Source organism: Jaminaea rosea, assembly GCF_003144245.1.
Source record: "Jaminaea rosea strain MCA 5214 unplaced genomic scaffold BDZ90scaffold_10, whole genome shotgun sequence".
In the NCBI taxonomy this organism is placed as follows: domain Eukaryota; kingdom Fungi; phylum Basidiomycota; class Exobasidiomycetes; order Microstromatales; genus Jaminaea; species Jaminaea rosea.
This window is the reverse complement of record NW_020289984.1, coordinates 175656-191259: the sequence shown is the minus strand read 5'-3', so window position 1 is coordinate 191259 and position 15604 is coordinate 175656. Positions and strand designations below refer to the sequence as shown.

Below are 15604 nucleotides of genomic sequence, written 5' to 3'. Positions count from 1 at the left end.
TCACGCATAAGAAAAGTCGAACGTCACGGGTATCTCATTGTACTAAGCAAGCTATTGCTACTACGCAGCAGTGGCTACATTCAGACCGCCTTCACGACGCTTTGACAGTAGGACCTTCAATACACGTCGCTTCCCTGGCGTCGTACCCGCCTTCGCTACCTTCGCATTCGATGTACTCTTTGACTTGCCATTCAACAGCTCGACCGTCACCACAGCCGTCCTGCCATCGATGGCAATGTCGTGATTGATGCCCTGTGCTCCGACTGGCAGGAGGCCTTCAACGTAGCGGACAGTCGTGCGATAATGCTTGCCAAAGAAGGACGTATGGCCGTTCGGTTCCGACTGCGACTTCTTGACAAACTCGTCTCGCCCAATATTGTAGCCATCGGGGACGACGTCGTGGTGACTCGTCACATCCTTCTCCTTTGACAAGGCCAGGAACCAAGCCCCCGTCCCTTGCTGCTGCCATGCCCGAATGTGGTTGCCGCCCTTTAGCGACTCGATGCAGGTGCCAAAGAGGTGATCCAGGGGCGTGTACACTTCGCGATAGAGAAAGTTCTGATCAATTGGGCCTCTGAGATCGAGAAAAGCCGTCTGTGGGGTGCCAGAGTGCAGACCAAAGCACTCAAAGTCAAAGTCAAGGGAGCGAAAGTAAGACTGGAGGCCCTTCCGCGTCAGCACCTCTGGCGAGGAAAGTGCTGAGACGATGACGTTGAGCGGCTCCCCCAAGCCAGCGGAAGAGTCCAGGCTGGTACCGCCGTAGACGCGAGGATCAATGTAGTCTTTGCCCTCCGAGGGTACAAGGGACGTTGCCACCTTGGTCTCTGGTGCTGCTCGCTTGCCTCCTACCGTCACTCGCTTGGCCTGGGCTTTGGGCACTTTGACAAAGATGGCCGGATCGTCCTTGAGTGCGGGCTCATCCGGATCTTCCAAGCCTAGCCTGCGTCCGCGCTCATCGACGCGTGTCTCGACGGCCATTGAGGAGCGTCGAGCCGGAATGACGACCTTCTGAGCGTTAGACTCATCGTCGGCCTTGCTCTTCTCAGGCGCATTGGAGGACCAAAGGTTGGTGAGAGAAGCTAGCATGGTATGCCGTGAGTAAAGCGGCGAACTTGGGTAAGGAGTCAGTCAGGACTGACCATCCCGATCTCGATGCCACTGCTGAGGGCGTCAAAGCTGTACCCTACCCCTGTCCCCACGTTGGCACGTTGCCGAGCCAATCAAGACACTGGAAGACTACATCCCCGCATACCATGTGTCTCGGCGCCCTCGTCACGCATCTTCCTTGAGCGCGAGCTAGATGACTTTCTCTGCGACACCACTTTCGCTCCGAAGCTCGTCGTCTCAGTCCTCAACGACACCCAATGGCAAAGTCAGGTGGTTCTTTTTCAGACGTGGTAGGGCGGAAAGGTCAATCGATCGGGGTCTAAGAGGGTCCTGCATTTTGCGTGTGGCTGCAGGGCGTCGTTTCGCAGCGCAGCGAAGGAGCACTGCAGCGCCTAGATCCAGCCATGAGCCTTGGCGGAGAATTATCTCAGAGGCCGTCATGGACACCGTGCTCGTGCTCTCGACCCAAGCTAATCGCGGGCACGAACCTCTCCCTAGTGTCCACTTCATCTCGCACAGATACCCTTTCGTCCTCGTCATTGCCGGCGACTCTTCCAGGCAGCAGCTATGTCGTACAGGAGCTATTCCGAGAGCAAGCATGCTCTGTCGTCCGGCAACGCCACACCTGAGCTGCCAAAGCGGGCCGCCTCCGATTATCAGAGACGGCCGAAGCCTTGGTGGCGAAGACCGGCGGTGAGTCCATAGAAGACTGTGCCGCTAATTGAGCCATAGAACTCTCGTCACTGACTGACTCTCACGCCTCTAGCCGCTGATATGGACATTTCTCCTCGTTGCGGCGGTCGTCGCGGCGGTGAGTAAAGGCGCTAGCTAGCAAACCTTTTGGAGCCTTCAGTCTGACACGCTAATCCTCTGTCGCAGGCCGTGCTCGGCGCCTACTACGGCATCAAGAACCGTGTCCCCAACGATGGTCATCAGCACAAGCCTCTCAAGTTGCCGTCGATGGGCTTAGCTACTGACGCCGAAGGGATGCGGGAGGCGGGCTCCTTCTACACGAGCAGCGACAGCTATAAGCCCAAAGTCTTCTCATGGTCAGATGATGGTGGCGTTGACCTCGACGCTACCACCAGTGACCTCAATGGGGTCGACATTGTCGTCAATACCTCGGCCGTTGCGCAACCCATGGACGGCTTTGGCGCCGCGTTTACCGACAGCTCGTGCTGGCTTCTCTTTCAGCTCAAGCAGAGCAACGCCACCAACTACGAGGCAGTCATGGATTACTTTTTCAATAACCGCACTGGATTCAGCTCCATTCGTGTTCCCATTGGATCGAGCGACTACTCTGCGCAGGGAATCTACACCTTTGCCGATACCAATGCCACCATCACCGGCGGTAACTCGTCGCTCGCCAACTTTACCATCCAGGACACCCGTGCCTACATTTTGCCCGTCCTCCAGGACGCCGTCAATCGTCGGCCAGATCTCAAGATTATGCTTTCGACTTGGACGCCGCCGGCCTGGATGAAGACATCCAACAATACGAATGGTGGTCAGCTTCTGTATGGCCAGGAGCCCTTGTATGCCGAATACCTTGCCAAGAGCTATCAGGCGCTGGTCCGCGCCGGAGTGACGGCGACGTCGCTCACGATACAGAATGAGCCGACTAGAGGCACAGAGACTTATCCATCAAGCTGGCTGTCTGCCTCGAGCGAGGCGGCCGTAGCTGCCTCCTTGCGTACTCAGCTTGCCACCATGGGCTACCACCCCAAGATCTTCGTCCATGACGACAATTTCAGCGGTTGGTCTCGTGCCGTTGACGCCATCAAGGCCAACACGAGCGACGGAGTAGCTTGGCATTGCTACAATGGCAATGCAAGTCAGCTCGATGATTTCAACGCCGCGACGGCCGGGATGAGCCATGAGGCCCACTTGACCGAGTGCACCACGACCGACGACAGTGACAACCAGTGGTGGTCGACCAAGTATTGGCTGAGCAACTTCTTATTCCCGACGATCAACCGCGGCGTTCGCTCCTTCATGGCGTGGAACATCGTGCTCGACAAAAAGTCGAAGCCATACATTGAGAATGCACCGTGCGAGAATTGCCAGGGAGCTTTTACCCTCACGTCGCCCAACAACTTTATGGATCCGGCCATGTGGGCGGGCAATGCGCAATTTATCGTCACTTACCATTTCGCAGCAGCTACGGCCAACCTCACTCGGCTTGGCGGCGGTGCTGCGTACCGCGTTGCTGCAGATGCGGGGACGCAGATGCCATCGCTGGGTACGGCAGGCTTGGGTTGCTTGAGCGGCATCTCCACCTTTGCGGCGCCCTGGAACGGGACCAATTTGGCTACATCGAGTCAGAAGCGCATCGGGATGGTTGTGCAGAATGACTGCTCGAGGCGGACGGCCATGATCAGCGTTGATGGCAGGAGGGGGACGTTCAAATTCAGCTCGGGGCTGACGACTCTCATCCTCAATGCTTAGCCTTCTCATCTAGACGTGCTGTACTGTACATAGTATCTAAAGTGGGCGTCGTTCTCCATCACCTTGTCAATACAATACCACCGTGGATCTGTCGTGCATCGTCGCATTCGACGGGGGCGAAGGTGCGAGCGAGTCTGTGGCATTGCTGGTCTGCATGTCGTCTGCGCTGCGTCTGGTGCTCTCAAAGTGGAGTGGAGGCCAGTTCGTCTCCAAGTTGGCTCGAGCGCTCCTCGATTCTCGGCGATGAAGGTGTCCTCTCGTTAATCCGCTCAATGACCTTTGACGCCAACATCGCGTCTTTGTTGACCGATGCTCACGCTCACCCCACCGATGACCCGAGGTTGAGGGCAGGAGACGAGCAAGGACTGCAGGACCTGGCTCAGAGGCTCTGCGAGGTGCCGCTGGGCAGAGTCTGCGCCATGAGCAGCTGTAGCGGTGATCAGGAACTAGTTCGCAACTTGGCGTTGGAGGTGAGGAGACTGCAGGCCGAGGGGAGTAGCAAAGAGAGCAGCATGGACTTGCGACCATGCTTTGGTGAGCTCGTCCCAGGAGGTCTCCCATTGAGCTGGGGCTCGTATGCTGACCATGCCCGTTGCCGCATCAGGCTACCACCCGTGGTATAGTCACACAATTTCCCTCGATGACGAGGTCACATCGCGTGAGGACCATTATCGCTCGCTCCTCATCGACTCGAGATCAACATTACAGGCAAAGGAAGAGTTAGAGGCCCTTCTCCCTCATCTACCTCCGCCACGCTCCCTCAAGGCGATCCTGTCCGAGCTTCGGACCCACCTCGAGGAGTTTCCTTCTGCGCTATTGGGCGAAGTAGGCCTCGATCGGGCCTTTCGCATTCCAGCAGCAAAGCATGTCGTTCAGGACCAACCATCAGAGCAAGGTTTGCTAGATTCACAACCGCCAATCAACGAACATACCCTCGCCCTGCGCGGCAAACGCCTTACGACCCTCTCCGTCCCCATTGAGCATCAGCTCAAGGTCGTCCTCGCCCAGATCGGCGTCGCCGTCGACTTGGGGCGCAGCGTCTCCTTTCACAGCGTGCGAGCGCCCGAGGCTACCATACAGCTTCTCAAAGAGAGCTGTCGTGTTTACAATGGTGCCAATGGTCGAGCCTTTCGGGACATCTGTCTCGACTTGCACTCTTGCACGCTCAGCGAAGAGATGATCTCCGCCATCCTTCGCACGCATCCCAACGTCTTTGTGAGCTTCTCCGTTACCATCAACTTGAGGCAGAAGAGTCTGGCATCGCAGCTTAGCGTTGTTCCGCCTACGAGGCTCCTCATCGAGTCTGACTGGCACACGGCGGGAGACCTCGCAGAGCGCAACTACGAGATGTTGAAGATGGCGACGCCGTACGTGTTGAGGGAGGAGCCTGGAGCATGTAATGATGGTGGAGACGTGAACGAGGCGGCGAAGTTAATAGCGCACAATTGGGAGCGTTTCGATCGAAGTCTTGCTCAAAGAAGAGGAGATGTCGATATGGAGAACGATGGAGACGACGATGAGCTGGAAGAGGCATCGCACAAGACGATTAGGAAGTTCGAAGCCAACTGGTGGAAGCAGATGAAATGCTTGAGATGATGATATCGTACAAGTACAGCGCAGAGCAGCGTCGCCACTTTCTTCCTCACGCAACTATCTCTTGTTTCGCTGCTAGCCTCGCATCAACAAACGCCGCGACCTCACCCAAGGCAGCCGTAAGCACCTGAATGGGTCTCCTCTCAGCGACGGATACAACTTTGCCTGCCCTCTTCATCTTCCTCCTCTTGTCATCATCCTGCGACCACCACGAATGCGTCTCAGGTAGGAAGACTCTTCCGTTCTTGATGTACCACTTGCGTAGATCCACCTCGTCTTTGGGCACCATTGGCACGGCTTCATGGCCCATTGTCAAGCACGTGGATATGACACGCGAGTCCTTGTCGAGACGGCGTGAAGAGATCAGAGAAAGGACCGACTTGGCTGCCCCTGCATGGGCGAAAAGGACGATGTCCGTCGCAGGGCAGAGGTCGAGATACGTGTCCCAGATGAACTCGAGGAAGTCGGTCGCGTCTGCTCCGTGCAATGAGCCGGAGTACAGGTTGACATCGACGATACCGAATCTACGTTGCTGAATCCAATCGAGGACTACCTTGGACGAGTCGATGATGTAGGCTCCCTCTGACTCGGGTATGAGTGCCAGATTGGGTCGCTCATTGCCTGCGCGTAGGCTGCCCATGTCGTGCGCAAAGAGGACGACGGTGCGCGGTGTGTCCATGAGGTCGCTCGAGCAGAGGGCATGAGAGTCCCACTTGCGATCACCAGCAGGTAGCTCCGAGAGTTGGAAGTGACGGGCGATTTCCTGTTGGCGGTGCGCCTTGAGGAGCTCTGATAGAGAGTAGCGAGTAAGGCCGTCTTCGATATCTGGGCGCGGATCGAGCGGGTTGGATTCGATGCACTTCCAATAGGGCGCTACGTCTCTCTTGACTAGCCGCAACACGTCGACCGCTGCGGTACAGGCGGGGGCGAGGCTTTCGTGTGAAGGGACTGGATCGCCCAGAAGCGTGCGAGTGACAGCCAGAGCCGATAGGGCGAGTGCCTCGATGTTGTATCCACCTTCGAGGGCTACCACTACCTTGCCCTTTGCCAATCCCATGAGCATCCAAGTCATCTGAGCGTACCCAATTGGCGTGACATCACAGCCGCCCAATGGATCACCCATGGCAGCATCGAACCCAGCCGAGATGATGACGAGATCGGGTCCGAATTCTGCTGCGATGGGCATGACGACCTGATGGAAGGCGTAGATGTACTCGCCATCGCCCATGTCACCGCACGGCCAAGGGATGTTGACGCTGAAGCCACGACCTTTGCCAGATCCCATTGACGCGCTTGCGCCGTATGTGCCACAGGGGTAGAATTCTCCATCGTCGTAGCGGTGAAGGGAAATGTAGAGCACATCGTCGTCTTCCTCGAATGCTCTGTATGTGCGGCAAAAGGAAGGTGTTCAGATACGCCGAGAGGGTGTCAACTCGACGACTGGACTGACCTCTGCGTTCCATTGCCATGATGGACGTCCCAGTCGAGGATGAGTATCTTACGGACCCTCTGCTCCTTTGGGACATCTTGGCCACCATATCTTTGCCTGATCCACCTCGCTGCGACTGCTACATTGTTGAAGAGGCAGAAGCCCATTGATTTGTCCGGCTCGGCATGGTGGCCAGGTGGACGGACGATTGCAAAGCCATTGTGTATTCTGCCAGAGCATACTGCATCACAAAGCTCCATGACACCTCCGCATGATAGTCTTGCCGAGAGGAAGGTATGCTCGTTGAGGTAGAGGGAAGAGCGCTCGCCGAAAAGGGCCGTAATCTCGGCCAAATCCGAACGAGTGTAGAACTGGGATCGGTAAACGCCTTCCCACACGCCTTTGTCATGGACCAGCGCTACTTCGTCCCGAGTAATCTCCCTGGGTTGTATCCTCTTCATCCGTTTGACGCAACCATTCTCTTTGAGGACGATGAATGCCCTCGATATTCGTTCGGGTGCTTCTGGATGATCGTCGCTTGGCTTGACGATCGTCGTTGGGTAGCTGTGGAGCATCATGACCGTCGAGTAGACAAGTCCCGTAGCTAGAGCAAAGGCAGGCGGTGACGATGATGATGACGACGACGATGGCGAGTCCTCGACAGCATCCAGACCATTGCCATCTTCCTCGACGATGGCTGGTATGGTGGCCAGGTCCAGAGGCCTCTGAGGCGACTGCATCGTGGTATTGCCTGGATTAATGACGATGAGGGGCGGAAGGAGCACGGGGCAGCACTAGGCAGCGACCAGGCAGCGCGACCCCACCTTGCAGCTAGATCGACGACACGCTCGAGCGTTTTGGCTCACCACTGTCGCTCGCTCGCCCACCCAATTCGAGTCGCGCCTCACTTGTGTCGCGCCAGAAAATTTGACCGCTTGACGCCGCTGCCGCTGCCGTTGCCGCCGCTGGTGCCACCAATCTACTCGTACTCTATCCGCCCGCCCAGCCGGCTGAGCGACTACTTATCCACCTACTTCTCATCATCAAAGACACGGCATTACTCGTCACCTCGCACGACGCCGCTGCAGCTCAGACAGGAAACCACGTCGGCTCGACATCGCCATGCCAGCCTTGGTAGCTGGCAAACCTCATCGTGTTCCCCTCGGTCCTGACTCCTCTTCTCCTCCTCATCCATCATCGTCATCATCCAAATCCAAGCTGCCATCAATAGACTCAGCACTCCAGGTCCAAAGCGTTCTTTCTGAGCTCCTATCTAATCCCCTCAAGTTCGAAAAGTCCAAGCTTCAGCCGCCAAAGGTCAAATACCCTCCGATCAACGAGGGCATCGCCAAGGTCAGTTCTGCACTCGATAGTGACCAAGCACGCAGCATCTGACTTTCTCTCTCGCATCGCTTAGTCTCCACATATGACCGTCGACTACGATGAACCCATGCGCAATTCTGCGTCGTCGTCGTCATCGTCATCGCCGGCTTCTGCATCAGCCCTAGCTTCATCGTCCAAGTCAATGCTTTCTTCACCCTCGGCCCCTTCCCTCTATTCTGGCAGGATCCCCCTAACATGGCCTCGAGAGGCTAGAAACGTCGGCGCTGGCCTTCACAATCGAGGAAACACTTGCTACATGAACAGTACCATGCAGGCAATCGTCCATACTGCGCCCCTCGCACACCTGCTCCTCACTCAGGACGTGCAGCTCCTCAAGGGCAAACTTGGAGGCTCCGTCAAGAACTTTGACCCTGTCAAGGCGCTCCAGTCTTTTACACAGAGGGCAATCGGCAAGACTGGTGGTCGGACGACGACGACGACGCCAGAAGAGTTCATTCGCAATCTCAAGTCAGTCGCAAAGTCGTTCCACCATGGACGTCAGGAGGACGCACATGAGTGGCTTCGTCTTCTCCTCGACTCTCTGCAGCAAGCATGCCTAGCAGAAGGGTCTGCGAAGGCCAAGCAGTCTGCTCTGAGGGAAACGACGTTCGTTCACCAGATCTTCGGCGGCAGACTGAGAAGTCGTGTGACATGTGGCAGGTGTAAGCACCACTCGGACACCTTCGACCCCATCCTCGACCTCTCCCTTGACATACGTCGCTGCGACTCGGTGCAGGACGCTTTCCACCTCTTCACTGATGTAGAACAGCTTCGAGGATCAGAGAAGTACCGATGCGAAAAGTGCAAAAACCTCGTAAATGCAGAGAAGCACTTCAAGATCGACCAGGCGCCCAACGTTCTCACTGTCCATCTCAAGCGCTTCACTTTTACGGGCGCAAAGATCGGCAGGCCGATCGAGTTCCAGGAGAAGCTCAGACTGAAAGGTAGATGGATGTCGTCAGGTCAAGACGGACCTTCGTACTCGCTCTACGCCGTCGTGCACCACCACGGGGGCGGCCCTCATAGCGGACACTATGTCGCGCAGGTCAAATCACCCGCAGGCAAGTGGTGTGGAATGAATGACGACATGGTCTCGCCTAGTAGCCGGCCGGGCGCAGCATCCAAGAGCGCATATATTCTCTTCTACGTCAGGGAAGGCGGCAACGGTGACTCCCTGGCGCAGGCAATCTCGACTGCGACGACCTCGACAGCTCCTGTGCATACCAAGTCAGCGAAGCGACCGCCGTCCGACCTCGACGAAGAAGACCTCGGCGCTCGATCGACTGCCAAGCATCCGCACCTCTCGACAGCGAGCAGCCCGCCGCATTCCAAGGTCGATCTTAGCAACAGCAGCAGCAGCAGCAGCAGCAGCAACAACAGCAGCTTCATCAAGCACCCCAAGGCGCACCAGAATGGTCGACCAGCGTCTAGCCCACTCGGTACTTCCATCCGCTCTCCATACGCCGCCTCTTATGGCGGCAATGTTACGCCCAATGGTTCTAGCCCACCGTCGTCGCGCTTCTCCCTCTCCAAGGCAGCAAATAAGCACGGCGCCGATTTTTTGCATCGCATCGGCGGAGGCAAGCACAAAAAGCATAAGAGTGGAGGGGCAGGTGCGGGCATCTTGTCGCCCATCTCGGCGCAGCGCTTCCATACTCATGGAGGTGGTGGCCAGGGGAGCAAAGCCAAGGAGCGCATGAAGGGGAGAAAGTCTATCTAGATTTTGAGCGGTGAGAGAAGGCGGGCGAAGGGGATCAAAGAGGCGAGGCTGCGAATCTCTGCATTGTACCATCAGCACCAGCACTATCAGCACTTTCATCGCGAGGCTTCCTCGCAATTGCATTGCACATCTTCAATCTGCTCTCCCTCTCTCTTGCACTACATCTTTGCTCTTCCGTCCGGCGGCACATCTAGTGGCGTTGTACAGATGATACCTGTGTCCTCGAGGCTTCCCAGTCTCCATCGTCTGTTGATCTCCTGGTATCCGCCAGGGCTGCCATCGGCGGACATGTCTACAAAGTGGCTGATGGACGGATAGTGTGCGAGAGCGAACTCGTCCCAGTGAGAGTCGGAGACGGAGCCTACCAGGACGACCTGGCCGCCGAAGCGCTGCGCTACTTTTGCGAAGGCCTGATGACGAGGGCAAACTTGTCAGAAGGGCATTTCAGCTCTGAAAGGACGAGTCGGGTGCGGCGCTCACTTTTCCATAATTGATGTAATTCTCCTTGTGGCCTTCCTTGAACTTGAGAAGGTTGAGCATCCAGACGGGACCCTTGCTGGCTGTTTCGCCTTGTAATCGATGTGCAAAATCTATGAGACCATTGCTGAGTTCGAGATTCTGTGAGTCGGGCGATGGGGTTATCGTCTGTGATGATGATGTGCTGCCACTACAAGCTACGATGTTGAATGCTAGGGGAGGTCCAATGTCTGTGATGAGATTGGATCGACGGTCTCGGTAGGCCTCGATGAGCTTCGTTGGGATGCCTGTTGAGAGTATAAGCTCGACTTTGATGCTGTCTCCCAGCGAAGTGTCATCTCTGAGGGGCTTGTTTTTGCCCGCCAAGATGACGAGGAGATGCCATTGAGTGGCGTTGATTCGCTCGCCATCGTTGCCGACGCGTATGACGGGGGGATTGCGCGGTTGGCTTGCGAGGACGATGTTCTTGTTGGTGCTGAGCTGCTTAAGGTACTGTTGTGGTGAACAAGTGAGCGAGAGGAGATGGAGTGAGCAGAGGGGCATATCAGATGAGCTCAAGATGGCTGTTGATGGTGTAAAGGAGGCTGACGCTCCTCTCCACATTGACGAGTAGCCGTGGCGTGCGCGTCGCCGCCGACGCCGCCGTCGTTGCCGCCAGTCCGTCGTTGGATGAGTCGCGTCGTGCCGCGTCGGGCTCATTTGAGGGCGAGGCGGGCGCCAAAAAGGGAACAGTCTAAGTGACACGAAAGTGCACAAGCAAGTAGTCGCCATACCACCATAGCACATCAACCACATCCATCCATTGAGCATCCCCCAAGGCGAGGCAGTGGCCAGGCTCAGCATGTCGCTGCTGCAATGCCCACAGACACCTTCAGGGCCATCATCGTCTCAAGGCTCATCAGCATTGTCACCTACGCTTCGCACTCCTCCATCGTCAGCCACTCGACGACAAAGGGAAGAGACGCCCCCTTCATCACCACCGTGTACCTCGTCGCGTACGCTGCATCTCTACTCTCCACGCAAACCTTCTTCCTCTTCATTTACAATCAAGGGCAATGTCACGCCTTCGAGAGCTTCGGCCTTCTTTGCGCCCAGAGCCAGGCTCAGGACAGGAGCATCGGCATCATCATCCACTCTGACCAGCCCTGTCAGCCATACGAGCGCGCGCAGAGGCGTAAAGAGGGCGCGACGTCATGATGATGCCAATACAATCGCCAGCAGTCCAACGATGGTGAGGCAGAGGGCAGACCGGATCCATTTCATGCGTCACGCGTCCGACTTATCATCTTCAGATGAAGATGATGATGACGACGACGACGACGACTACCATTGGCCAGGAGACGGACTTTCTGTCACGAGGCCAACGCAATTGCAACGAGGCCCTCTTTCGCCCACCAACATCGGTCAATCTCGTCGCCTTGAACCACAACTGAACTTGACCATCCTCAGCGGCTCAGCCTCTCCTTCACCCCGCAAACCCACTCCCCTCAGCCTGCGCTCAACAACCAATCTGGCCTCGGCTTTAGCTTCGATGAGGTGTGGCCCTGGTATAGGAGGCGGCAGAATTGGCTCCTCAACACTCGCACTCCGTCGACAGATCTCTCAATCTCCAGCCCATTCCACTTTGGTCTCTCAACCTTTCGACTCCTTGTATGCCATCTCGGCCTCGGACCATCAGGGACACACGCAGCCATTGTGCTCAACCTACTCATATTCGGCCCGCTCCTATTCCCCAGGCCCTGAATGGCTCGCTGTAGGCGATAACGAGGGCACCCTCTCCCTCATCGATACGAGCATCCCGGCGAGCGATACCGATATCCGCCGTCCCAACTGGAAGGCAACGACGGGATCCCTCTTCTCAGTAAGCTGGCGCTTTGATGATCGATTCATCGCCACGAGTGGGTCTGATTACTCGGTCAAGGTTTGGGACACGGCCAGCGGCAAGCTCGTTAATTCCTTTCACGGCTCGAGGGGTACAGCCAGGACCATTGAATGGGATCCCGCAGGCAATGGCCATCTTCTGGCAAGTGGAGGACGCGATGGGGCAGTCCACGTCTACGATACTAGGACGCCGACCGGCCACGCAGTAATGAACCTCGGCCATGGAGCAGGAAGCGGCGATGAGGCCGACAGAGGCGACGAGCCCGAGTCATTGGCACCGTTGCTCTCTCTATGGTCAGCCCATGCCAACTCGTACAGCGGCGTCAAGCGTAAGACCTCGGTGGCAGCTACGGCGCCTCGAGGAGTCACAAGCATCTCCTATCATCGCCATCATCAGCATAATCTCATCACGACGGGCTGCACGGACGCGCGCATCAAGATGTGGGACCTGAGATTCGCCGTCGCTCGTAAGAGTCACGGCAGCCAGCAGCCAAGGAGTGGTGATGCTGCGGGCGCTCCGAGCTTTTCAAGGGTGCCATTTAGCGACGTAGACGTCAACGCGGCCACGCCGTACTCAGATACCTTGATCACATCGAGCGGCAGGCGCGCTCGCAAGGTCAAGCCGCGCAAGGCTCGACCAGGCTCACCGTCCTTTGTGCTAGGACCCAGCGACCACGTTGACAGCGAATTGACAGATACAGCCTGCACCAGCAGCGAAGAGCGCATCGCAATCAAGCCCGTCTACGAGTCGAACGATCTCTCCACCAGCGTCGGACACGGCTGGAACGCTCGCGCCCACGGCATTTCGAGCATTGTCGGCGGAATCGACGACGAAGGACACGGCAGCTCATCATCTCACACGCTCTGGGCAGCGTGTACCGACGGGCGAATCTATGGCGTGCCTTACCACCTGCTCGACCCTGCAGGCTCCAGTAGCTTCGATATCCTCGCCCAACGCGACGAAGAGCTGGCCTCAATCGAGACCCTCTATCACCCCACGCAGCGGGGCAACTCCCTCTACAACCGTCTCTCCCTCTGCCCTGACGGACGGACCTTGGCCCTTGGTTGCAACTCAGGGGACGTTCTGCTGTGGGACGTCAAGGCCAAGACGCCAACGGTGTTGCGGCGCTTTGCTCTCGCTGACTCCTCGGCGGCGCTTAGCGGGACTGGCGCGCATCAGCGCAACTGTGAGGTCAACTCAGTTTCGTGGTGCTTTGCAGCTAGCGGCGGTGAGGGCGATGTGGGCAAGGGATCGGCATGGAAGCTGGCGAGCGCGGCCGATGACTGTGTAGTCAGGACTTGGACGATGGACCGGGCACTGAGTGGGGAGAGGAGCCGGCGACTCGATGGGGATCAAGGGTGTGGAGAGGAGGAGGACCAGTACTGGTAGATGGAGCGAGCAGGCGAAGACGAGGAGGGCATCATCAACATCACGCGCAGCATGCTAGATCTGCCAATCATACCAATCAATCGTCCTCTGCACTTTCGTAGACTGAAACTTTCACATTGGCGACGAGTGACAACTTGACTGGCTAGCTGGCTCAAAGACAAGTCAGAGGCTAGAAAACAAAGACAACGAGCTGGCCGCGAGAACCAGGGAATCGAAGCAGGATATCATGGAGATCGAAGGTAGCTAGCGATAGGCAGAAGGCGCGGACAAGTCGTACTGACTTACTGCGCCTGTTGCTGCTGCTGCTGCTGCTGCGCCTTGAACATGTTCATGGCGGCCTGAATCTCGTGGCCCGCATTGGTGTTCTCGTGGTGGACAGCAGACATTGGCTCCTCGGCGGGCCTGTTTGCCTCGGTCATGCTGCTGTGTTGAGGGGGCTCAGGAATTTGGTGCTGCTCGTGCTGCTCGTGCTCGCTGTGGTGCTCCTGGTGCTCCTGCTTGTACTCGGAAGCGGCCTCGGTCTCGGCCTCGCCCTCGCCCATGGTGGCATCCGCATCTTTGGACTCGTCGTCGATGTTGACAGCCTCTGCCTGAGGGTAAGGGGGCAACTCGAAGGGCGGAAGCCCGACTTGTTGCCTCAATCGCTCGACGTCGGAAAGTAGCTTGTCTTTGCACTGCTGCAGCCAGGTGATGTGGTTGCTCGCTCGGGAGAGGACTTCCCACTTGCTGAGCTTGCCGCGATCCTTGGCCGACTCAGTCGATGGGCCGCCTTCTGCTCCTGCTCGCGACGATGAGCCTGCGACGGCCTCTGCTGTGTTGGCGGCGACGGTCTCTGGATCAGGGAGGCACTTTTTCAAGCCATCAAAGAGGTCCTTCATCTCCTTTCTGCGCTTGCGTTCAGCGAGCTTGTGAGAGACTCGAAGCTCGGGGGAGCGGGCGTAAGGGAGGCTGCTCTTGGTTTCGGTGGAGGAACCGCCGTTGTTGGCAGATTCTGCGGTCGTGTTACCTGCATTGGCGCTTGCACCGCGATTGACCCTCTTGCTGCTCCTCGTGCTGGTAGTCGTCGCGTTGCTGCCGCCAGCGCTAGCGCCGGGGGCAGCCGCGTTGGTAGCATCATGACCTCCTGCAGCAGTCTGAGTATAGTAATTGCCGTACTGGTCTGTCTGTCCGGGGGAAGAAGCGGATGCGCCATTGTTGGCGTTGGCACTGGCGTTTGCGACGGCAGCGGCAGCAGCCACAGCGGCGCCATCCCAGTTTTCGAGATCGTATTCGCTCAAGTTAGCCAGGGACGCTCGTCCTTCGCCTGTGAAGGGCGAAGAGGAAAGCGGATGCATCAGCGAGCCGTTCGATCCTACCCAAGGGAGTCGCGTCGCAATCTCACCATCGTGTCCCATGTGCTGCATGACTGCGTGAGAGTCGCTGTCGCCTCCGTTGCCGCTGTTGGACGCGCCATCATTGTTGGCTTGGCCAGGAGACGAATTGGCACCTGCGTGGTCGAGCATGGCGCTAGCGGCATCCCTCTTTCGCGACCCTGGGGAGTTGGCTGCAAAGGGCGAGGGTGCTTGATGATGCTGGTTGCCATGCTGCTGCTGATGAGCGGGCGAGGCTGACGAGTTGTTGGCGTTGGCGGTAGCCGTCGCAGCCATGTGAGCGTGGAGAATGGGATCGGTGGATCCCCTTCGACCTCCGAGGTTTTGGCTCATCGTATATGCTTGGTGACGCGAGTCAGATGGCTCGATGGGGAGGACAGGCTGCGGAGATGATGCGGCGTGAACAGGCAAATGAGGGTGTTGACGAGATGACGATGATGCCATCGAATGGATGGCAGAGTCCAAGATGGAGAAAGGGAGAAAGAGAGAGAGGAACACGCGCTTGCCTCCCGTGCCCGCCTTGCCTCGAGCCACGCGCACAGCTTCATTGCCCTGTACACGTGGCACCCGCTTGCCGGCCTCGCCGCCCTCACATCGCATCAGTCACAATATCCACATCGGCCGCCGAGACCCTAAAGACGAAACAGCGTAATGATAGTGGACACGGCGGCGGCGTAGCGGACAAGACCATGCCGTCCTACGCGATCTGACGACTGGTTGCTTCGCGCTGCTGCCAACGGAAAGACCCACGTTGCCCGTCTGGTGGTGATGGGGCCACATGTTTGTCGTTGGTTTTGGTGATGTGC

General features: G+C 57.4%; 8 protein-coding genes across 8 annotated transcripts; 4 read left to right on the top strand and 4 right to left on the bottom strand.

Annotated features, from left to right (window-relative positions):
* Positions 1-11: 11 nt before the first annotated feature.
* BDZ90DRAFT_233089 (hypothetical protein) lies at positions 12-1401 on the bottom strand. The gene has a single exon (XM_025506502.1). It carries the CDS (start codon positions 1084-1086, stop codon positions 61-63), a length of 1026 nt encoding a protein of 341 aa, XP_025361060.1. The 5' UTR covers positions 1087-1401; the 3' UTR covers positions 12-60.
* On the top strand, positions 1328-3555 carry BDZ90DRAFT_253822 (glycoside hydrolase; the record flags this gene model as incomplete). Its single annotated transcript, XM_025507805.1, has 3 exons — positions 1328-1800; positions 1874-1918; positions 1987-3555. The coding sequence occupies exons 1-3, from the start codon at positions 1675-1677 to the stop codon at positions 3553-3555; spliced, it is 1740 nt and encodes a 579-aa protein (XP_025361059.1). The 5' UTR covers positions 1328-1674.
* A 272-nt stretch (positions 3556-3827) lies between these two features.
* Positions 3828-5151, top strand: BDZ90DRAFT_261261 (Metallo-dependent hydrolase; the record flags this gene model as incomplete). Its single annotated transcript, XM_025508358.1, has 2 exons — positions 3828-4089; positions 4160-5151. The coding sequence occupies 2 exons, from the start codon at positions 3828-3830 to the stop codon at positions 5149-5151; spliced, it is 1254 nt and encodes a 417-aa protein (XP_025361058.1).
* Positions 4929-7351, bottom strand: BDZ90DRAFT_233088 (Arginase/deacetylase). The gene is made up of 2 exons (XM_025506501.1): positions 6599-7351; positions 4929-6530 (listed from the first exon to the last, which is right to left on the bottom strand). Exons 1-2 carry the CDS (start codon positions 7315-7317, stop codon positions 5198-5200), a joined length of 2052 nt encoding a protein of 683 aa, XP_025361057.1. The 5' UTR covers positions 7318-7351; the 3' UTR covers positions 4929-5197.
* Positions 7352-7683: 332 nt separating this feature from the next.
* Positions 7684-9974, top strand: BDZ90DRAFT_280483 (cysteine proteinase). Its single transcript, XM_025509287.1, has 2 exons — positions 7684-7930; positions 7995-9974. Exons 1-2 carry the CDS (start codon positions 7700-7702, stop codon positions 9678-9680), a joined length of 1917 nt encoding a protein of 638 aa, XP_025361056.1. The 5' UTR covers positions 7684-7699; the 3' UTR covers positions 9681-9974.
* Positions 9656-10744, bottom strand: BDZ90DRAFT_233086 (hypothetical protein). Its single transcript, XM_025506500.1, has 2 exons — positions 10161-10744; positions 9656-10090 (listed from the first exon to the last, which is right to left on the bottom strand). The coding sequence occupies exons 1-2, from the start codon at positions 10698-10700 to the stop codon at positions 9839-9841; spliced, it is 792 nt and encodes a 263-aa protein (XP_025361055.1). The 5' UTR covers positions 10701-10744; the 3' UTR covers positions 9656-9838.
* A 268-nt stretch (positions 10745-11012) lies between these two features.
* Positions 11013-13519, top strand: BDZ90DRAFT_280481 (WD40 repeat-like protein; the record flags this gene model as incomplete). The annotated part of the gene is made up of 2 exons (XM_025509286.1): positions 11013-11304; positions 11894-13519. The coding sequence occupies 2 exons, from the start codon at positions 11013-11015 to the stop codon at positions 13426-13428; spliced, it is 1827 nt and encodes a 608-aa protein (XP_025361054.1). The 3' UTR covers positions 13429-13519.
* A 114-nt stretch (positions 13520-13633) lies between these two features.
* On the bottom strand, positions 13634-15487 carry BDZ90DRAFT_233084 (hypothetical protein). Its single transcript, XM_025506499.1, has 2 exons — positions 14810-15487; positions 13634-14731 (listed from the first exon to the last, which is right to left on the bottom strand). Exons 1-2 carry the CDS (start codon positions 15396-15398, stop codon positions 13710-13712), a joined length of 1611 nt encoding a protein of 536 aa, XP_025361053.1. The 5' UTR covers positions 15399-15487; the 3' UTR covers positions 13634-13709.
* Positions 15488-15604: the final 117 nt, after the last annotated feature.

Excerpts from the sequence above, each read along its gene's own strand:
- BDZ90DRAFT_233084 (XM_025506499.1), bottom strand. The coding sequence starts at position 15,398 with ATGCGATGTGAGGGCGGCGAGGCCGGCAAGCGGGTGCCACGTGTACAG. Across the intron at positions 14,732-14,809 it reads GCAGCACATGGGACACGATG|GCGAAGGACGAGCGTCCCTG; the intron begins GTGAGATTGCGA and ends CGCCCTTCACAG.
- BDZ90DRAFT_233086 (XM_025506500.1), bottom strand. The coding sequence starts at position 10,700 with ATGCCCCTCTGCTCACTCCATCTCCTCTCGCTCACTTGTTCACCACAA. Across the intron at positions 10,091-10,160 it reads ATTACATCAATTATGGAAAA|GCCTTCGCAAAAGTAGCGCA; the intron begins GTGAGCGCCGCA and ends CCTCGTCATCAG.
- BDZ90DRAFT_233088 (XM_025506501.1), bottom strand. The coding sequence starts at position 7,317 with ATGCAGTCGCCTCAGAGGCCTCTGGACCTGGCCACCATACCAGCCATC. Across the intron at positions 6,531-6,598 it reads CATGGCAATGGAACGCAGAG|AGCATTCGAGGAAGACGACG; the intron begins GTCAGTCCAGTC and ends CCGCACATACAG.
- BDZ90DRAFT_280483 (XM_025509287.1), top strand. The coding sequence starts at position 7,700 with ATGCCAGCCTTGGTAGCTGGCAAACCTCATCGTGTTCCCCTCGGTCCT. Across the intron at positions 7,931-7,994 it reads TCAACGAGGGCATCGCCAAG|TCTCCACATATGACCGTCGA; the intron begins GTCAGTTCTGCA and ends CGCATCGCTTAG.
- BDZ90DRAFT_233089 (XM_025506502.1), bottom strand. The coding sequence starts at position 1,086 with ATGCTAGCTTCTCTCACCAACCTTTGGTCCTCCAATGCGCCTGAGAAG.